The 19710-nt window shown below is 38.4% G+C and overlaps 1 protein-coding gene across 2 annotated transcripts in view; it reads left to right on the forward strand.

The window, feature by feature from the left end:
• Positions 1–1507: 1507 nt before the first annotated feature.
• The window catches only part of mctp2b (multiple C2 domains, transmembrane 2b), a 30852-nt gene continuing 12649 nt past the window's right edge, over positions 1508–19710 (forward strand). Inside the window, exons 1-10 of one of the 2 annotated variants that reach the window (XM_060884766.1) lie at positions 1508–1649; positions 11659–12176; positions 13201–13257; positions 14237–14357; positions 17596–17738; positions 17986–18062; positions 18144–18255; positions 18402–18434; positions 18534–18701; positions 19138–19268. In XM_060884766.1, the coding sequence (XP_060740749.1) occupies positions 11787–12176; positions 13201–13257; positions 14237–14357; positions 17596–17738; positions 17986–18062; positions 18144–18255; positions 18402–18434; positions 18534–18701; positions 19138–19268 (1232 nt within the window). In that variant the 5' untranslated portion in view covers positions 1508–1649; positions 11659–11786. The remainder of the gene's footprint in view (positions 1650–11658; positions 12177–13200; positions 13258–14236; positions 14358–17595; positions 17739–17985; positions 18063–18143; positions 18256–18401; positions 18435–18533; positions 18702–19137; positions 19269–19710) is intronic. The other variant, XM_060884775.1, reaches the window with a different exon arrangement.

The following is a 19710-nucleotide window of genomic DNA, read 5'->3' on the forward strand; positions in this document are numbered from 1 at the left end:
TTACTCTATACAGGTGTCCACAAGCTTATGGTCATATAGAGCAACTTCATCTCTGCTTTATAATCTTCACATCAGGTTTTTCAGTCTTAGAAATTATTTGCATTATTTACCAGTAGGCCTCCTTTTAAAAAAAAAACACGTCATGGACATTAGTAATGATTAACTGAGGCTCTATTTATTAAACTAGACATAATGTATTTGGTATACTGTTTACACAGTGTTGTATATAATGTACATATTGTTGCCTTGAGGTAGATGAATATGATCCATTTAAAGAAATATAACATTTAATCCATGGTTGATTTTTTGATGGTTTATTTTTGTCCTGAACAAGCGACCATGTATGTTATTACTGATATAAACGTTTCAGAGCTGTTTCTTACTAAATATTGATTTAAGGTACAACACTCATGCAGCAGTTGGATTGCTCTTTTCTTTCCTGGAAATAAACACACAGAAGAAAGGTCTTTCACCACACAAGGATGTTAGTGGGTGTAAAGTAAAATGTGACCTATTTCATACTGACATAAAGTTCAGAGAAAAAGAAAAGTCAGTTAATTCACAGCACTTTTTTGTTTAGAGAAACCTCAAGGAGGATTGGAGTCCACAATGACTCATAAGCATCTATACAGCGTTGCATCAGTATGTGCTGTGTGGGCGATGTGTGGTCTGAGACTGGGGACATTGGGTTTGGTGAATCAAGATACTGCCCCAAAACTGATCTCTTAGACGAAGAGATAGATGTACTTTATTTTTTAACCAGGGGAAATTTGGAGGAAAAAACAGACATGATTAATAAGCAATATATTTTTTTATTTTTTATTAATTTTAAAAAATGAAAGTAAATACTCCATAAGTACGTATGGAATTTTCTAAAAAGGTGAACCTCGGGGTGCATGCAGTGTAACATGTGAGTCAGCAGGGGGCAGTAAAGACGTGGGAAAGAGACAAGACGCACATCTATTATAGTGTTTGTTCGTGAGACGAGACTGATTTAATCAGTAAATTAGTACTTTTACATTTCACTCGTAGTGAAAGTCAGTGGAGAAGCAATTGGACACATCTGCTAATAAACTCTTCCTCTTAATCAGGGTTCCTTTGGTTAAATTGGACTGACAGATTGTAACATGGGGCTTTTACATTTATACTCAAATTAAAATTTAAATATGTTTATCTATTATTATTATTATTATTATTATTATTATTATTATATTGATCTAAATATTTCTACATGCACACTCGTGAAAAAAGTGAAGTAGAAGACTCCTGGTAAAAAAAAAATGCTGTGTTGAATATCAGTGGGTTCAGTATCATTGGGTTCAGTATTAATGGGTTCAGTATCAACGGGTTCAGTATTAATTGGTTCAGTATCAGTAGGTTCAGTATTCAGTAGGTTCAGTATTCAGTAGCCTATTAAAAATCGCTCGTCCTGTAGCTTAATACGGAAGTTTCTGCCTCTCGTTGCTCTCTCGACTTACCCTTTCCCTCCTCCTCGTGTGTTTGCACATGTTTATCTCCGGATTTCACCGCTCTGCTCTCTCGTGCTCACTCTCTCTCTCTCTCTCTCTCTCTCTCTCTCTCTCTCACACACACACACACACACCGCCAACCAAGATGACTTTAAAACGGCTTTAAACGTTGGACCCCAGGTAGGATACATTTAATCCTTTTATACTGACATGAAGGAAAGAACTGTTTACTTTACTAATCACTTTCTACCTTTTTAGTTACCTGTTCTCTCTCTCTCTCTCTCTCTCTCTCTCTCACACACACTCTCACACACACACACACACACACACACACACACACACACCTGTAAGCGGCTGTTCAAGGACCATAAACTTTTATTTCCTTTTCTTTGATCTACTCTCACCACTGTTTTGCTTGTTTGTTTGTTTGTTTTGTTTAACTCTATTCTTTTGCCTGCTGTAATGCAAACTTTCACACACAAAAAAAGTTAGCACAAGACAAAATCAACTTTAAACCACTACTCGTAGATGAATACTTGTCAAGTTCATCTACACAAACCTGCGCTGTTTCCATAACTCACAAACTTTACCTCCATCTATTTTTTTGCCCAAGACCGTAGACATAGACAGATTGTCAAGTCCGTGTGACGTCACATCCAGGGAGCAGAATAAAACCGTTTATTTCTTATTTATTACTGGATAACATTTATGCAACAGTGTGAAAAAGCTTCTGCAGGTAACATTTGCAAATCAATATGCAAATCTACATTATGGAAATCATGTTGTCACTTTGTGTAGTATTTCAGGAGCATGTTGTAGAGATTTAAGTTACTGCCATTTTTACTTTCTACTTACTTTTTTATTACATTTCTGGGATTCTTATAATAATGGCATCAAACAAGAAGAAACAGCTGCGCACAGAAACAGAGATTTCTCCAGAAGATTTGATTACTCGTCACTCATTAAGGTGGAGAAACGTACATGACTCAGGACTTTGTCATGCTTTTAAGAATTGTATTCGTGTGCATTTGCTCTTAGTGATGGGAACCAGTTTGCATACCTTTCTTACTGTTGTAACTATGGGCTTTTCGTGTTATTGCAACCAGACAATGATCCCTCAATCCTCTAATGCATGCCTATAGATGTTATAAATCTACTTTTGGTTACATTTCAGTTACAAAAAAAACTATACGTGGTACCATGTGTAGAGCAAAATGATTAGTTGTAAGTGTGCAGATTATTTGAAATGAGTGAAATGCTTTTTATCTCTTGGTTTGTTCTGACTGATGCATCTAATGATAAAGCAGCATTCTGTAAAAGCGTGTCATGCTACCCACAATCAGTAACTACACAGAACAACAGGGTTTATTGGTCTGGCTATTGCACTGAATATATGGCATTGTGAGGTGAAGTGTGTAATGTGAGCCTCACTATCCATTTGTCCCATTTAATCAGGCTTTGGGTTTGTTTAACTGCTGAGTTAATGATTGTACATCATGGGCTTCTTGATCTAATCTTGTTTGAACTACTGCTAAGTTTTTATTACATGTATCCCATAATTAAAAAAAATCCAACCATCCATCCATCTATCTATTTATCTATCTCTCTTGTGTTCTGTAGCAAGCATTTACACCTACTGTTTTTATAGGTTTAACCACAATGTTTACCCAGAATCTTTTGACCACCCACTCATGCAAGGCAAGCTGATCACCAAAGCATGCATTTCTCACATTTGCTATGAAAAAGACAGTTTTAAATGATGCATATTGCAGTTCAGCATCTTGTAAAGGCTTGTAAATTGGGACCTCAAGTGACTGTAAGATTTGTTTTGGATATATTTGTTATAAGGTTATTTGTATTTTTCACTTTCATTTGCTATCCAATAGTTACTACATACATCTTTAATGTAAAGGGAAGTTGCCAATGTCACAGCAGTATCAGAAAAAACACAGTTTAATTTTCTGAATCACACAGTCTATCAGATTGAGTCAATGAGGTGCACACTATTTACTGAACAGCGTCCACATGAGGGCATGTTAGATCTGTGACCTAGCAGCTCAGCTCTCTGGTGCTTCCTGGACTATTAGCTGACAGCCCTTCATCTGCACTTTGTCCTGTGAAGCCAAGCACACAGGCAAAGATGACCTGGCTGGGGATGCCAACATGTTTCCATCCATTCAGGATAGCAGAGCTGCTTGAGGAAGTATCTTGCAGGGTTTTTCCAAACACTACAAACCAGTATAAAGGAGACTCAATGGTAACAACATAGAGTAGAAGTACAGTATTGTTGTGTTACAGAAAAACAACTTTGTTGGAATGTGTCAAGAGTGGGAATGATATCGAGGCAGTCAGGACAGGTGGCATAGAACGCCTCTTGTACAACCTAGTAACAGTTCAGGTCATTTCTCCCTAAAATAATATAGTTGTGGAATAAACCACATAGGAACTATGGTATCTGGCTAATGTTTAACTCCATCATGGGGAGCAAGTGAGCTTTATTCAGCCGGATCTTAAGAAAGGGACTTTTATTAGTCAAGACTCAAGAGACAGTGATTTATTTCTCAAAATACTTTTAGTTAAATTCTTTATTGGTTGCAAGATACATTCCTAATGCCATCACTCTAATCAGCATAAATGGTTCAGGAAACAATTAGTGTAATTGCAACCAGCTTTTTGTGTAAAGTTTGCAATCCCAAGCAGCAGAAACTCTGGTGTAAATATCAGTATCACAGTTCCAGTCTGGGCGTTTTCATTGCCAGAAGCTGAGCGTTTGCATTTTTACTTTTACACATAAAATACCATTTTTATTTGGGTCAATCTGGAAACAGATGAATTGCTCGATTTTTCAGAGTCATCCAAAAACATGTTTACCACTTTACAGAAACCATTTCCAGCTCTCCCAGTAAAAAAAATCTACATCTCCTGTTTCTCCTTATCACAGCTCATCTATTTACACACTCAGCCCACACCCTGTTTGCTAGTTCAGTGTAAATGCTGAATGTTGCGCTTCACATGCTTCTCCTCACAGACACATCAGCAAGGTTTAAAAGCCACAGAGAGCTTAGGCATCATCGTTCTTTTAAAAAGACAACCATGTGAAAAGCATTTGTACTCAAAAATGATGGGCCAGGTGTTAGAGTGGCATTATGATAATCCAAACGTGTATTCCCCTGCCCTTAATACCCAGACACCCCTCTCTGCCCTCATGTTTCTGAGTGTTATTAATCTCCAGTGGGAGGCTTATGTCACGAACAGTGCAGGGTGGAGCAGTGTGCTTGAGTCTGTTGATTCTGTGTTTTAAGTCTGTTAAGATGTTTGGATGTAGTTTAGATTGGTATCAGTTTTGTAAGTCAGTCTTTCTCACAGTCTCAAATTCCAAACCAGCGTTTGTTTAATGGGTCTGGAAAAATGGTGTAGGATATCCTTCAAGGAAATAGCCAAAGTGGTTCTTAAAAAGCATTATACTTTGCACATAATGTAAATTTGGTTTTATTTAAGTGAAGGAACTATGCACCATTTTTTTTATTTCTCTAAATTAATCCAATAGCAATTCTCATAAGAGATTGTAATGACCAAAAAAAGAAAACAGAAAAAACACACTACATGGAAAAGCACCCCTACCAAATTTGGTGCTGTTTTGTGGTGAGCAGTTCTTTTATTCTGCATTAGAGGAAGAAACTCAGCGCAAAACATTTTCCATGTAGGTGCCAAAATAATTGAAACCACAATTATGCAAAGAAAACTGACTTTTTCAGAACTCCTGGGCAGTGCAACAGAAAAGCAAAGCCCCACAAGACAAGAGCAGACTTGGCCATGTTCTCTGGTTGGGATGCTTGGTGAAAGAAGAGGGTAGCTTTCCTGCAATAGCTAATGAAATATAATGAAAAAATAGTTTTAAATTCAGTATGAAATTCATGCAACTCTCCAATTTAAATAAATATTACTAGTAACATAATCATAAATACGCTTATTTTATTTAATTATTATTGATTTATTGCATATTTATCTCTCCGTCCATCATATCGAGCGTCAAAGGAAATACAAGTTCATACGCAAAGTGTGTTTATTATGATAAATCCGGGAATCACGTATCTACTGTAATTATATTTTATATTTTCTATGTATTTTATTCCCTTTACTACCTGATCAGTACAAATTTTATTCTTAGTCTATTTTTTTATTTTTTCTATTTCAATACTATTTTGAAGGTACTAATACTATTATGGGGGGCATGGTGGCTTAGTGGTTAGCACATTCGCCTCACACCTCCAGGGTTTGGGGTTCGATTCCTTGTGTGTGTGGAATTTGCATGTTCTCCCCGTGCCTCGGGGGTTTCCTCCGGGTACTCCGGTTTCCTCCCCCGGTCCAAAGACATGCATGGTAGGTTGATTGGCATCTCTGGAAAATTGTCCGTAGTGTGTGATTGCGTGAGTGAATGAGAGTGTGTGTGTGCCCTGCGATGGGTTGGCACTCCGTCCAGGGTGTATCCTGCCTTGATGCCCGATGACGCCTGAGATAGGCACAGGCTCCCTGTGACCCGAGGTAGTTCGGATAAGCGGTAGAAAATGAATGAATGAATGAATGAATGAATAATGCTATTACTACACGAAGAGACAAAAAAGCATTTCTTTTACAGAATTTTGCGGACACAAAAATTATCCAGACCATCTTATACAACTGAACAATTGAGGGTTGGGGGCCTTGCTCAGGGATCAAAACTGAACCAGGTCATAGCATTGAGGGTTGAGTGCTGAGTCATAATTAAAAAAAAGCAAGACGGAGCCACGTTAAAAGCAGAAAATGCTAAACACTGAGGGATAAGAACAAAAAGACTGGTGCTTGTTTTGTTTGCAAAATAAACTGGGAAAATAAAGGGTATTAATCCAAAGACTAACAAAAGGTAACGAGCTCATTACCAGGCATGACAAAAGGAAAATATTAAATACAAGCTGAAGGAGGAGGCGAGGGAGCTTTGATTCATTAATAGGTGCCAACAATACTGGAACCTCCATTCATCCAACCTGGACTCTGTCAAAGCAAAGGGGACACCATGGACATGGTGCAAACCCATCACAGAGTAAATCCATCCCATCACAGCACAAAGCACACACTCTCACGCTCATACTCTCTCTCTCTCACACACACACACACACACAAAATTTAGAGATGCTGGTCAGTGTAAAATGCATGTTTATGTACTGGACAGAAAACCGGAGGAAACCCCTGAAGCACAAGGAGAGTATGTGAACAGAGCAGAGGAAGGAATTGAACCCCAAGTACTGAAACAGTAGACTTCAGTGTACAATATCATATCAGGAAGTTATAGCTGATCTAAGTGAACTATGGTTATAACACAAATATGTCTGCTTCTGTGTTAAAACATTATTTACATGTGTTCGGGCCTTTGTATTGTTAGTTTTGGTGTTTGTATTCCATCACTGTAATTAGCTAAATCATGCAATAAATCAAATTTTCATCAAATGATAGTTTCAGAGCTCAGTTCCACAAGAGATTCACGTAAAACTAAAGGTGTGGGAGCTTAGCTTCCCCGAGCCCCATCCAAATTAACCTGTGCATAGAGCATACAGTATGAGGAAAGTGAGACGGATCATACAGAGACAAAATCAGGACTGTACCAAATGTGCTCTTAAGCAGTGATGCTCTGGGAATAGAAGCTGAAGGGACAGACAAGAAATTATAATCCTGGATAGTCATGAAGCCAAGTTAGTGGGCACGTTTCTAGACAAGAATCTGCATTATCAGAAGCCTTCTGGGTGCCTAATAATGCAGAATTAAATAGACTTGAGAAGTTTAATTCAAAATTTATTTGTCACATTCACAATCGTACATAAGTGGACATGAAGTAAATTGAGGTCCATTAAGCTTCCCCTTAACTCTCAATTGTTCAGTTGTATTTGTAAATGTATTTCGCTCTTGATAAGGGTGTCTGCCAAATTCTGTAAAATTAAGTTCTTTTTTTTGTCACTCTCACTCACTCACTCATTTTCTACCACTTATCCGAACTACCTCAGGTCACGGGGAGCCTGTGCCTATCTCAGGCGTCATCGGGCATCAAGGCAGGATACACCCTGGACGGAGTGCCAACCCATCGCAGGGCACACACACGCACTCATTCACTCACACACTCACACACTACGGACAATTTTCCAGAGATGCCAATCAACCTACCATGCATGTCTTTGGACCGAGGGAGGAAACCGGAGTACCCGGAGGAACAGGCAAACTCCACACACACAAGGCGGAGGCGGGAATCGAACCCCCAACCCTGGAGGTGTGAGGCGAACGTGCTAACCACTAAGCCACCGTGCCCCCCTTTTTTGTCACTCTGTGTCATAAAAATAGAATTTAAATAGATAAAAAACAGACAAATAATAGAATTTAACTGTACAGGTAGTAAAGGGATTAAAATACATAGAAAATATAAAAATATAGTAACTCAATACAGCCCGATGGTAGAACAGTATGGCTATTATGAATGCAATTGTGTGCTATTATTATTATTATTAGTAGTAATATTATTAGTAGGGATGAAATTAAGAAAATGTCTCTGTGCGCAGCAGTGTTATTGACACAGTGAGAAATAGTCGAGAAACTCCATAGAGAAGCTTCAGTAGGATGGATATAATGCTCTGAATTAGTGCTTATCTTTTGTGACAGCTTGACACATTTCTATTTACATTAAAATGCAATTAATAGTTTATTTATAACCAACCCATCGCAGGGCACACACACACACACTCTCATTCACTCACGCAATCACACACTAGGGACAATTTTTCCAGAGATGCCAATCAACCTACCATGCATGTCTTTGGACCGGGGGAGGAAACCGGAGTACCCGGAGGAAACCCCTGAGGCACGGGTAGAACATGCAAACTCCACACACACAAGGTGGAGGCGGGAATCGAACCCCGAACCTGGAGGTGTGAGGCGAACGTGCTAACCACTAAGCCACCATGCCCCCCCAATTAATAGTTAATTCACAGTTAATTTTGTAACTGTGAATAATTGTGCAAATGCCTCTGGTATAAGATTTAATGTCATAGGGTCTGATGCTGAAGATTAGATGAAGAGCCTAAAAAAATAGTAAATAGTAAAAAAAAAAAAAACATGGCATACTGTTAAAGGAAAATAATCAGCAAGTGTGTGCAATATAAAGTTTTCTCAATAACAGCAAGTATTTTATTCCTCTTGTACCACAGCAATTTGACAAGACACGTTATTTTATTTCCATTTCTATTACATACAATATTGTGAATCCACAAAACAAAATGTTCCGGTTCTTATTTGCATTATAACAGCTTTAAACTGTCAGCCTCAATCTGATACCAGCCTTTTTTCCTTATCAGCCTCTCAAAGACAAATAAAATTAATGTAAACTTGTCATGTAACTAAGAAGTTGCTGAAACTAGCGACTAGCCTCCATCTAAAATGATAAATGAGCATCATCTCATAGAAAACTCAAATTATACCAACAATTAAAGTAACCTTGTGTTTCTATAAAAATCTGTTTTACAATCTATTTGTATAGAGAGTCTGCTGTAACGAGCTAGAGAAATGATAACGAGTAATTGAATGGAGGTGAAACATGTGATTTGCTTTATATCCAGCAGTGCGGTCAGATCTGCTGTTATAGTATATTAATAAACACCTTCTTAATATAAACACAGCCAAATATTCACAGCAGTCTAGAATTGCTTCTGTATGTATTTTAATCTGAGATCCTCTTGTATCTGAAGGTGTGAACAAAAATGGCTAATGAATCATGACTGATTCATTAGCCATTTTTCCACTGAGAAACAGTTGCTTTAAGCCTAGAGTTGGTCACTGGGTGCTTTTCCAATACAGTGGCTCTGTCACTAGCGTCATACACGTCACACCCACAGACGCAGCAACAATATGCTGTATGACGTGAATGTTTTGGGAACCATTTCAATAAACAATCCTGGTTCAGCTGGTTCTAACAGTGACAGTATAAATCTTGAGTTGTGTAAATCTTTTCAGATTTCAGAAATATTGCCAATTGTTTCTGCTTCAAACCGTTTCGCATTTCGTTCTGCTCGACAGATTTTTAGTTTTAAATAGTCAGAGATCAGACTTATTTTCCAAAACACATGAGAAAAGGAACTCATTAAGACAAAAAGTCAGTATGGTTTAGTAACTCTAGCAACCACCTGCCATGACATGTACTGTAACACTAGAGCTCTGAGTGTTTGAAAGAGCTGATTTTGGTGGTTGAGTTCCTGGTTCAACCCTGTTTATGAAAAATCCAGTCCAGTTGAAAGATTCCTGGCTCTGGACTGGACTGTCTGTAAACAGGGATTAAACCAGGAAACAAGAGGCTTGGCTTAAAGGGGAAAAGGAGGCTACTTAATAAGAATAAAAGTTCTAATTCTTATGTGAAATCAGTCCTCAGATGATTAATATTACTAAGAAAGTGTCATATATTTATTTTTATTTTATGTATGTATGTTGAACCAAATCAACAAACATTTGTGGACACATACTGTATTGTATGTGCTTTTTAAACATCTCATTTCAGATTTATTTCTCCTTTGCTGTTATAATAAGCTCCACTCTTCTGGAAAGGCTTTTTACTAGATGTTGTAGTGTGGATGTGTGGATCTGTGATCATTCAGCCACGAGAGCATTAGTGAGGTCAGGCACTGCTGTTGGGAGAGGAGGTCTGGGTGTTCAGTGGGGATGAGGTCAGGGATTGGTGCAGAACACAAATAAGTTCTTCTACAATAAAATTGGCAAACCATGTCTTCATGGAGCTCACTTTGTGCACAGGGGTATTGTGTTTCTGGAACATGTTTGGGTCTCTATGTTCCGGTTAAGGGAAATTATAAAGCTTCAGGACGCAAAGACTTTCTATTAAATTTTGTGCTTCCAACTTTGGGTTGGGACGTTTGAAGAAGAGCCCTATATGGTGTGAGGGCCAGGTGTCTGCACACCACTGGCCATATAGTGTATTTACTGTGTTACTGTTTAATCTGTTAACCTATGGGCATGTGCTTTGGCTGAAAATGCTTTCACTGGTATTTGAAGCTAACAGCCACATACAGTGGGCAACACTAGGAGGCATGTTCTGGCCACAAAAATAAATATACCACAGGTCTGTACACACAAGCACAAACTCTGTGTGAGTGTCTGTGTCTCTGTGTGTGTGTGTGTGTCTGTGTGTGTCTGTCTGTGTCTGTGTGTTTCTGTGTGTGTCTGTTTCTGTGTGTGTGTCTGTGTGTTTCTGTGTGTGTGTCTGTTTCTGTGTGTGTTGTTATTTTCATTTATATTTATTTACTGTATGTGCTGGACCTTTGCAGCGGATTTGCACTTATTGTATAATATAAGAATTATAATTCTATTAAAGGTAATTTTCTGTTAGAGCCCTGATTGAAGAGACATGCTGTCAAAGTGATGTTTAATCAGAGTGACCTTCACACCCGACACTGTCCACCACACAGACCAGCTACTTCCAATAAAAATAAGTGTTTTGGTTTTTTTGTTTCTCTGGAATCTGGAATCAGTGCTCTGGAATCATCGAAAATCCAAACTTTGTAACCGAGTTAAAATTTGATTACGGTGTATAATATGACATACAGTGGTAATGCATGTTTCTAATAATCTGACCGTCACTTAAGATATTTGAACACTAAATTTACTTAACCAGTGCAGGAAAGCAGAGAAGTGAATGCTCCATGCACCCTGATGTTCAGGCCGTGTTATTTATGGTGCAAAATGTACTTTATAACCGTAAATGCAATTATGTGAAACTGAATAAACCTACAAACGCAAAGGTTGGTATCATTTAAAAGCACTTGGGAAGCAAAGTTCAATAAGCTTGAACCCTCTAATCACTCTGCTCTCCTCCCCCAGTACAAAGACATGCATTGTGGGCTGATTGGCATCTCTAAATTATCCATAGCGTGTGATTGAGTGTGTGTCTTAAATAACACCTGTAATAGACTGGGATCCTGTCTAGGGTGTCCCTTGTCTTGTGCACAGAGTCTTCTGTGATAGGCTCCAGGTTCCCCATGACCAGTAGAATTAGCATGAATGGATTATTTATGGTTGACACTAATTATGGTTCACTTCTATTAATAATGGTTTAAAATGATATGTTCAGTGGTGATTTAATCTCATTCTAAACCCATTGTTTTTTTAACAGGCGTTGATGACTATCTCTCTTCTGTTTGTGAGGCCTTGATCACTTCCTCTTCCCAAACAGACACACAAACCAAACAGTCTCACACACACACACACACACGCACACACACACACAAACAAATCCTCCGGATGGATCCCGGTACAGGATCCAAAAAGACAGTATGGGGTAACCTGCGCCAGAGAGCGAAGCCACTGATCCATTACGTTCGCGGTAACAGTCAGAGACACATCAAGTCCCGGGTTAGACCAGAGCGAGTGTTGGAGCATAGGACGAGCTCTTCAGCACCTAATTCCCCATCCCAACCAGCCCGCCATCCTGCCGCCCTCAGTTCCTCTACACCCGACAGTCATTCTGTGACAGAGTCAATGGGTGGAGCCCAGTGTTCTGATTCGCCAGCTGTGCCCACAGCCTCATCTGACTGGATTTCTCCAGACTCTGCGGAGGGCGGTCTGGATGAGGAGCAGGACTTCTTGGACGCTGTAGATGAGATGGTGATCCTGCCAGAGAGCTCAACAGAGGTATGGTATGATTTTATTTAATTTGATGCTAAAGGCAATTTGCTCTATGACATTCTACATGTAACGAATATAACATTTACTTACAGATATAGAAATACAGGTTTTGGTCTATTTGTTCTTTCTATCATGTTCAGAAGCTGTTTATTAAACTGCCCTATATAGTACACTCAAGATATGTGAGTGTTCAGGTGTTACTTAGCAAATCTTAGTATGACTGGTCTTCTGAATTCTTCATATGTTTAGATTTGAACACCTTCTTCACCTACTTTTGCAGCACGTAACCTTATTGTGCCTCATTTGATATCACTACCTTATCTTTTAGATAAATCCTAGCTGAATTTGGTAGTGTGGAGCAAACACAACAAATAATTGTACATTTTGTAAAAAAAAAAAAAAAAAAGCTGGCGGTTTTTCAATATTAATCCAGTTAGAGTCTGTGTTTAATTATTTCCTGCAATTTTTGTAAATGGTGGTGATATACAGAGATGTACTAATAACTAATAGGCATCTGAGCAAATCTCTTTTTAACCCACGGCTGAGAGGTGAAGGCTGCTTGGTCTGATACTGTGCTTAACTGAAATATTTGTTTCTTTGCTATAAGACCTCTGAATCAGGACCTTTTTGTTGTAATAGCCTTGAATTAGTTCACTCCTTCAGCAGGTTAGATTACGGTTAGAGAGAAGCTTTACTTTTCTATCCATTCCTATTGTGTCTCTATATTATTAAGTATTAGTCTAGATACATTCATGGACTTGATTTAATTAAAGCGTTCACACTTTAATCAATTAGAATGAAAGTGAAATTCTTTAGCCGCTTTATTTTTGGGCCTCACGGCTTAAAATATCCTGGAGTGAAGGTATTTTCTAATAAAGGGTTGACTAGGACTAACATGCTTTGTTGCATATGAAAATATAAACAAAATCATATTTTTAAAAAATACTTTGCAGACTAGCAGTGTTCTTAATATTACGTGTTGAGTAATATAACTGTTATTCGTTTACTGAATCTGTTTTTGATTCCACAGAAACAAAGGGTGGAGAGCCATGACACCGACTCTCTGCATGATCCTGAGCAAAATACCGTAAGTAACAGTGTAAATAATAAGAGTTGTGTTCTTATTTGTGTGCTTGCAGTTATCTTATAATCCTGGTGAAATCAAGGCTACATCGTAAAGTCACCTTGATCTGAGACTGAATTTCTGGCTGCTTCACATGAGCAGATTCAATGCTGAGCAACAGAACGTTCAGTTCCAGCGGCTGGCAGTGAACCTTGTCCATGACTCCGTGAAGTTTGCGAAATGTTTTTCCTTTTTTTTTTTTTTTTTTGGATGCATAGACATGGATTAATTGCATGTCTAATTAAATAAGCATTTGTAAGAAATGCCATGATAAGATTCGTGCACAGGATATTATTATATGCACTGTTTCAAAATCACTCTTATTAAGAAAGTGAAAAAAGTGACATGACATACGGCTAAGTATGGTGACCCATGGTGTTCTCTGCATTTAACCCATCAAAAGTGCACACACACAGCAGTGAACACACACCGAGAGCAGTGGGCAGCCATTTATGCTGCGGTGCCCGGGGAGCAGTTGGGGGTTCGGTGCCTTGCTCAAGGTCACCTCAGTCGTGGCCGCCCCGAGACTCGAACCCACAACCTTCGGGTTACAAAGTCAAACTCTCTAACCATTAGGCCACGACTGCCCACATTAGGCCACGACTGCCCAATAACACAGGTAACACAGCTTGCTAACATTTAACGTCTCCTCTATGAGGAAAGTTGTGCAAATAAAGCTGTTTTCTGAGGTTCCTAGTTTTCACCAAATTTAAAGGTTGTGTCATTCTCAGCTGAGGCAGTTCCTAATTCCTGTTTACTAAACAAGCGGTATGAAAGGCTAACGTCTGATCGGGCAGAGATGTTGCATTGTTTACATGCGGTATTGTGAACTGTTTATTAGTAAAAAGCAATAAGATGTTAGATAATTAGCATGGTAAATGAAGTGACTGTTTTATACTAGTAAGATGAATATGAAAAAGTTCTGTTTTGCTTTGGTTTTTAGGTCCTGGACATGGCCGGGGATGGCAGGACTGTCAGTGAGAATCATAAGGAACCGCAGAAATCCTACCTGCTCTCCATTAACCTGAAAGAGGGCAGAGGCCTCGTCATCAGAGACCGCTGTGGTGAGATTCAGAAACTATAGTGACACTTAAGATCCAACATGTGGACTGCTGGTGTAGAGGACAAGCACTCAAGTTTGTGTGAGAAAGCATTACTGTATAGAATTTAGACTGAAGAAGCAAATCAGTTTTTTTTTCTTTAATGTCAAGTGCTGTTTGATGTAGCATAAAAGGAAAAAGTAAAAAAAAAAAAAACAATTGAAAGACTAATTTGATCATTTTTATTGAAATAATCGTATAATAGGAGTTTAATACATCATTAATCAGCTCGAATCAGCTCTTCTGAAGCGTTAACTCTCAGTGCCGGTCCCAAGCCGGAGGGTTGTGCCAGAAAGAGCATTAGGCGTGAACATCTAGTGAACATTCATCACTCATGAACATCTAGACTAGATGAACATCATCATGCACCGGCACAGTAAATAATGAGCTCAATATTATTTTACTACAGGATACTAATTACTCATTGGGTATATGAATTTATAATGTGTGCTTCATGTAGCTATTTTGTGTTGGATTAAGATAATTATTGCAATGTTTTTGCTCCTTCAGTGTAGGTAAGGATAAGCTGAATAAGTACAGTTTACATTGTGTGCTGTTGATCATTAAATTCTTGTTAAACTATGATCTCAAGATAACTAGAATGTTAACAAGTCTCGCATGTAATTCTGTCTAAATCAAAGCGGTTTATCAACTGTTCAAGTAAGACATACATCATTAGCTACTGGATACCGATGTGCAATGTGACTAGGGTGATTTCAGTATTTACTGTTCACACATATCTCAGGTTTGCTGTAGTGAGCTATGACTTCATTCATTCATTCATCTTCTACCGCTTATCCGAACTACCTCGGGTCACGGGGAGCCTGTGCCTATCTCAGGCGTCATCGGGCATCAAGGCAGGATACACCCTGGACGGAGTGCCAACCCATTGCAGGGCACACACACATTCTCATTCACTCATGCAATCACACACTACGGACAATTTTCCAGAGATGCCAATCAACCTACCATGCATGTCTTTGGACCGGGGGAGGAAACCGGAGTACCCGGAGGAAACCCCCGAGGCACAGGGAGAACATGCAAACTCCACACACACAAGGCGGAGGCGGGAATCGAACCCCCAACTCTGGAGGTGTGAGGCGAACGTGCTAACCACTAAGCCACCGTGCCCCCATGAGCTATGACTTTACTTCCCTTATTAGCTGCAGAGCTCTTGTGCAAAGCTTAATCAACCTTTTACACTGACTGGCTACTTAAACTGAATTTCTGCTTAATTTTTGATTGAAGCTTTGTTAATATAAGAGCAAATCTATGAGTAGTCATTACTTCTGTGGTCATTTTCTTTTACAAGGTTGCTGCGTGTAGTGGCTGGTGAACAGTTTCAACACTTCCTTTAAAAAGGTTTAGAGATGACATTGCTAAATATTAAGCTTAGGTTTAGTTAGTCAGTGTGTCATTGTGGTGTTGAAGTATACAGTTACACAGACTGTAATCTCTAGGTTAAAGGGGAACAGACATTAATTCATTTGAATCTATAAACTGGTAGGTAAAATATTTATTTATGCATTTATTTATTATTTATTTATTTATTTTTAAATTTTTGTATACATTACGTTATACGTTTTATTTTGTCACATATCCAATCATACACAGTACGACTAGTCAATTAACAGTAAGGTAAAATAATTAAAAATAAGATATAATAAATCTTAGGGAAAGATATAAAAAAAATTGCACTAGAAAAAAAAAGTATCTAAATACAGTGTTTAGGTCTGTATATGGTAGAGTGATGTAGTATTATATATTGGAAAAGTGCATGTAGCACGGTTGTGTTATTGTGCCATTGAACAAGAGTCTGGCTAAGATAGTGGGTGTTATGGCATAATTGCAGCAAAAGCCCAGGCTCTAGGCTGTCTATGGATTTGGCAATTCAGTTTTGTTAGAGAAAGTTCAGACACATTTACATAGTCAGCATTCCACACAGCAGATCAAAACCTGTCCAAATCCACACCCACAGAGCAAACACACCCGCTTTACTGCTGCCTCACCCATTTCCTACTGTCCCGGTGCACAAGAGCGCCGCCTGCTTTGAACATGTCCTGCATGCTTGTCATTGCAGCGCAGTCATGTCCGAATTTCTCGTCAGGTTTTTTCTCTTTTAACCTGTGAAAAATTTTCTCATAGTAGATTTCCCACATATTCACATATGACATGTTCTGTTTAAATTCTGTAGTTATGGCGTGTGGTTTATGTGTTTATTCTTCTTTTTTATTTACCATGCTTTGTTTGCTCTGGAAAAGGAAATTGAGTACAAATGAACTTCTTGTTTAAGTAAGTGTGGTGAGCTGAAATATTTGCTCACTTCTACTGGGCGGATCCAGGATTTAAAGATCTGTCAGCGTTGAACATTAAGTGTTTTGGGGTTTATGCAGCTTTGTGTTCTGAACTGACCTCAAAAGCATTTCAAGTAGGATTTTACCTAGAATCAAACCCTCTGTGAATAGTACAACTGGCTCCTGAATAGCTATTCGACTGCATCATATCTTTATACAGTATATTCAGATGTCTGCCAATCTATAGGCTGCAGTTTTGAAATGAGAATGCACAGTATATTTGTATCCCATTAGCATTAGCAAGTGTACAAAACACATAAGAGTCCCTAAATATCGCTATGTATTTAACATCATTAAGCAGCATATGCTTTCACATTTGATTTTTGCCTCATAGGCTGTTTTTAGCACTAACAACCTCAGGAAATGTTGAGGTTTGAAGTCATTTTGCATCTAAATATTGACCACATCCTTCAGTGCATTGGTGTAGTGTTGCACAAACTATAGTTGAGAAGTTTCTCTGAATTCACACATTTCAGACACACTATGGAATAAATGGAATAAACTAGTTTATAACACACCGCTGTGATTAATCAGGTGGTGTTGATTAAGTTAAGTTTCTATAACAGTAGCATTGACAGTAGTTCTAGCTGCAAGGAAAATCACAGGTTTAGTCGAATTGACGTGCATACATACATTTTCATTTCCTTTTTTTAGCTTACATGATGGCTTGTATGATGGATGAGTGAGTATTGATATGTCAGGGGTGGTTTATTTAGCATTTTTGGAAGGAGTTTTGGTCAAAGGTCACACATTTTACGGAGATGTGTAAATTAAAAAAATTCTGCTCACTGCTCATCCACTAATCACTGCTTCTTATATAAAAGTCTTTACTGGTGCCTGTTTTCCAGGTACCAGTGACCCGTATGTGAAATTCAAGCTCGAGGAAAAGACGTTGTACAAAAGCAAAGTGATGTATAAGAACCTCAACCCAACGTGGAATGAGTTTTTCTCCTTCCCCATCCGTGACCTACAAAAGAAACTGCACATTAAGGTATCTACATATGTTGTAAAATTCTCACGCATGCTTATTAGATTTTATTATATTTATGGTATTTGGCAGAAGCTCATATCCAGAGCATCCAGATCTTATATATCCAGCCGAGGAGTTGAGGCTTAGGAGCCTCGCTCACGCTGGTAACATGGTGGTGCTGGGATTTTAATTTTCAACCTTCTGATCAGTAGGCCGTCATGTTTACTACTACTACCACGGCACTGTTAAATATATCTTTTATTTTTAGGTCTATGATCGAGATCTGACCACAGATGACTTCATGGGCTCTAGCAGCATTCTCCTGAGTGAACTAGAACTTGAGAAGTAGGCAAATAAAAATCAGTTTGCGTACTCGTACGTGATTCTGAGCACAAATTTATGCTGATTTTGGGTTTTGTTTCACAGGACAAAAGAAATGGTGCTACATCTCGCTGACCCAAACAGTCTGGAGAATGACATGGGTGTGATTATTATTGATATTAGCCTGTCAGTCAGAGACGAAGAAAGCAAACGAAATGTAAGAAGTAAAATGAGTGAAAACTATTGAACATTAAAAGTTTGCATTGGTTGAGTTTTAGAATTTCTCCATGCTCTCTCGATTCTCTCAAATCTGCAACTAACATTGTGTTTCTGTTGTTTGGTTTGCTTATTCTTCTGGTAAAGAAGTGGGTTCAGAAGAGGAAACGGAGTATGAAGGTAAGAAGACTGCAACCTGTAGTATTTGTTTAAAAAAGCTGAAATTTCTCTTGTTTGCAGTAGATGGTACACTGCAAGACTTGTGCTGTTTTGTTGCAGTCGAGTTCGTCCCCGCAGACCCGGCGTCTCGCTGACTCTCTGAAGAAGAGCCAGCTGTGGACTGGAGTCCTGAGCATCACGCTGGTGGAGGGACGCAATCTACCCGACGATGGACCTGGAGACGTGTTTGTTCGTTTCAAACTCGGAGAGCAGAAATACAAGAGCAAGGTACTGAAAGGAGAGAAGAGATGCTTTTGCTTTTCTACTTTAACTTTCTTTACAGAAATATTTTAAATAAAATGTATATTTTTAAGTATACTCTTTGTATGACCTGACAACATTTTGGTTCTATTAAAGTACTCACTGAAGACATCTTGTTATATCTTAATTATATGTAGCTTTAAAGTCTTAAATGCTGTCATCTCATTTCACCATGAGATCATGTATATTCAGCTGTTTTTAATGTTTATCAGGGTTTTGAAATGCTTTAATTTGTAGATATAGTGCATGGTTGTTACATCTTACTCATGGTGATCTGTTTAATTTAATTTAAACCTTAATATAATTGTTATTTAAGCTAATTTAAACTACTATGCAGTTAAATTAGCAATTAAATAAAACTTTCCTCCGATTCCCTGATGTACATTTTCTCTCATTATCACAGAGTCAGTGCAAAAAGGCAAACCCTCAGTGGAGAGAGAGGTTCGACTTAAACCAATTTTTGGACGGGCCAAACCATCTGGAGATAAGCGTCTGGGCCAAAGATGGACGGAGATACGAGGAATGTTATGGACAGTGAGTGTTTGTAAATGCTCATGTGTTAAATAATGGCTGTTAGTTAAAATGTAGACAAGAAGTTTGGTAATGAAGCTACAAGGCAAATGTAGCCATTATGGAAGGAAAGTTTATTACTACTAGTCCTGCATCATGCAAATTGTTTATCGAAATCTTTGCAAGATGCAACGTTTGACTACATTATACCATTTGTACAAACATAGTTTCATAAGTTTTTACTAAAACAGAAATTAAATGATTTACACTTCAAACCTAACAAACAAACTATATTCTTAAATAACAAAGCCCCCAAAGTGTTCCTGTCTAATGAAGGGATTTGGTGAAATCCCTTAGGGTTCTTTATATAACATATAAACAACCAAAATTCTTAAGAGGAATTGGTTCTCTGTAAAACACTAAATGGTTCTAATTAACACCAGTTAGTGACCAAGACCCTCAGCAT

The sequence above is a fragment of the Tachysurus vachellii genome, chromosome 1, assembly GCF_030014155.1.
Source record: "Tachysurus vachellii isolate PV-2020 chromosome 1, HZAU_Pvac_v1, whole genome shotgun sequence".
NCBI classification, from domain to species: Eukaryota; Metazoa; Chordata; class Actinopteri; order Siluriformes; family Bagridae; genus Tachysurus; species Tachysurus vachellii.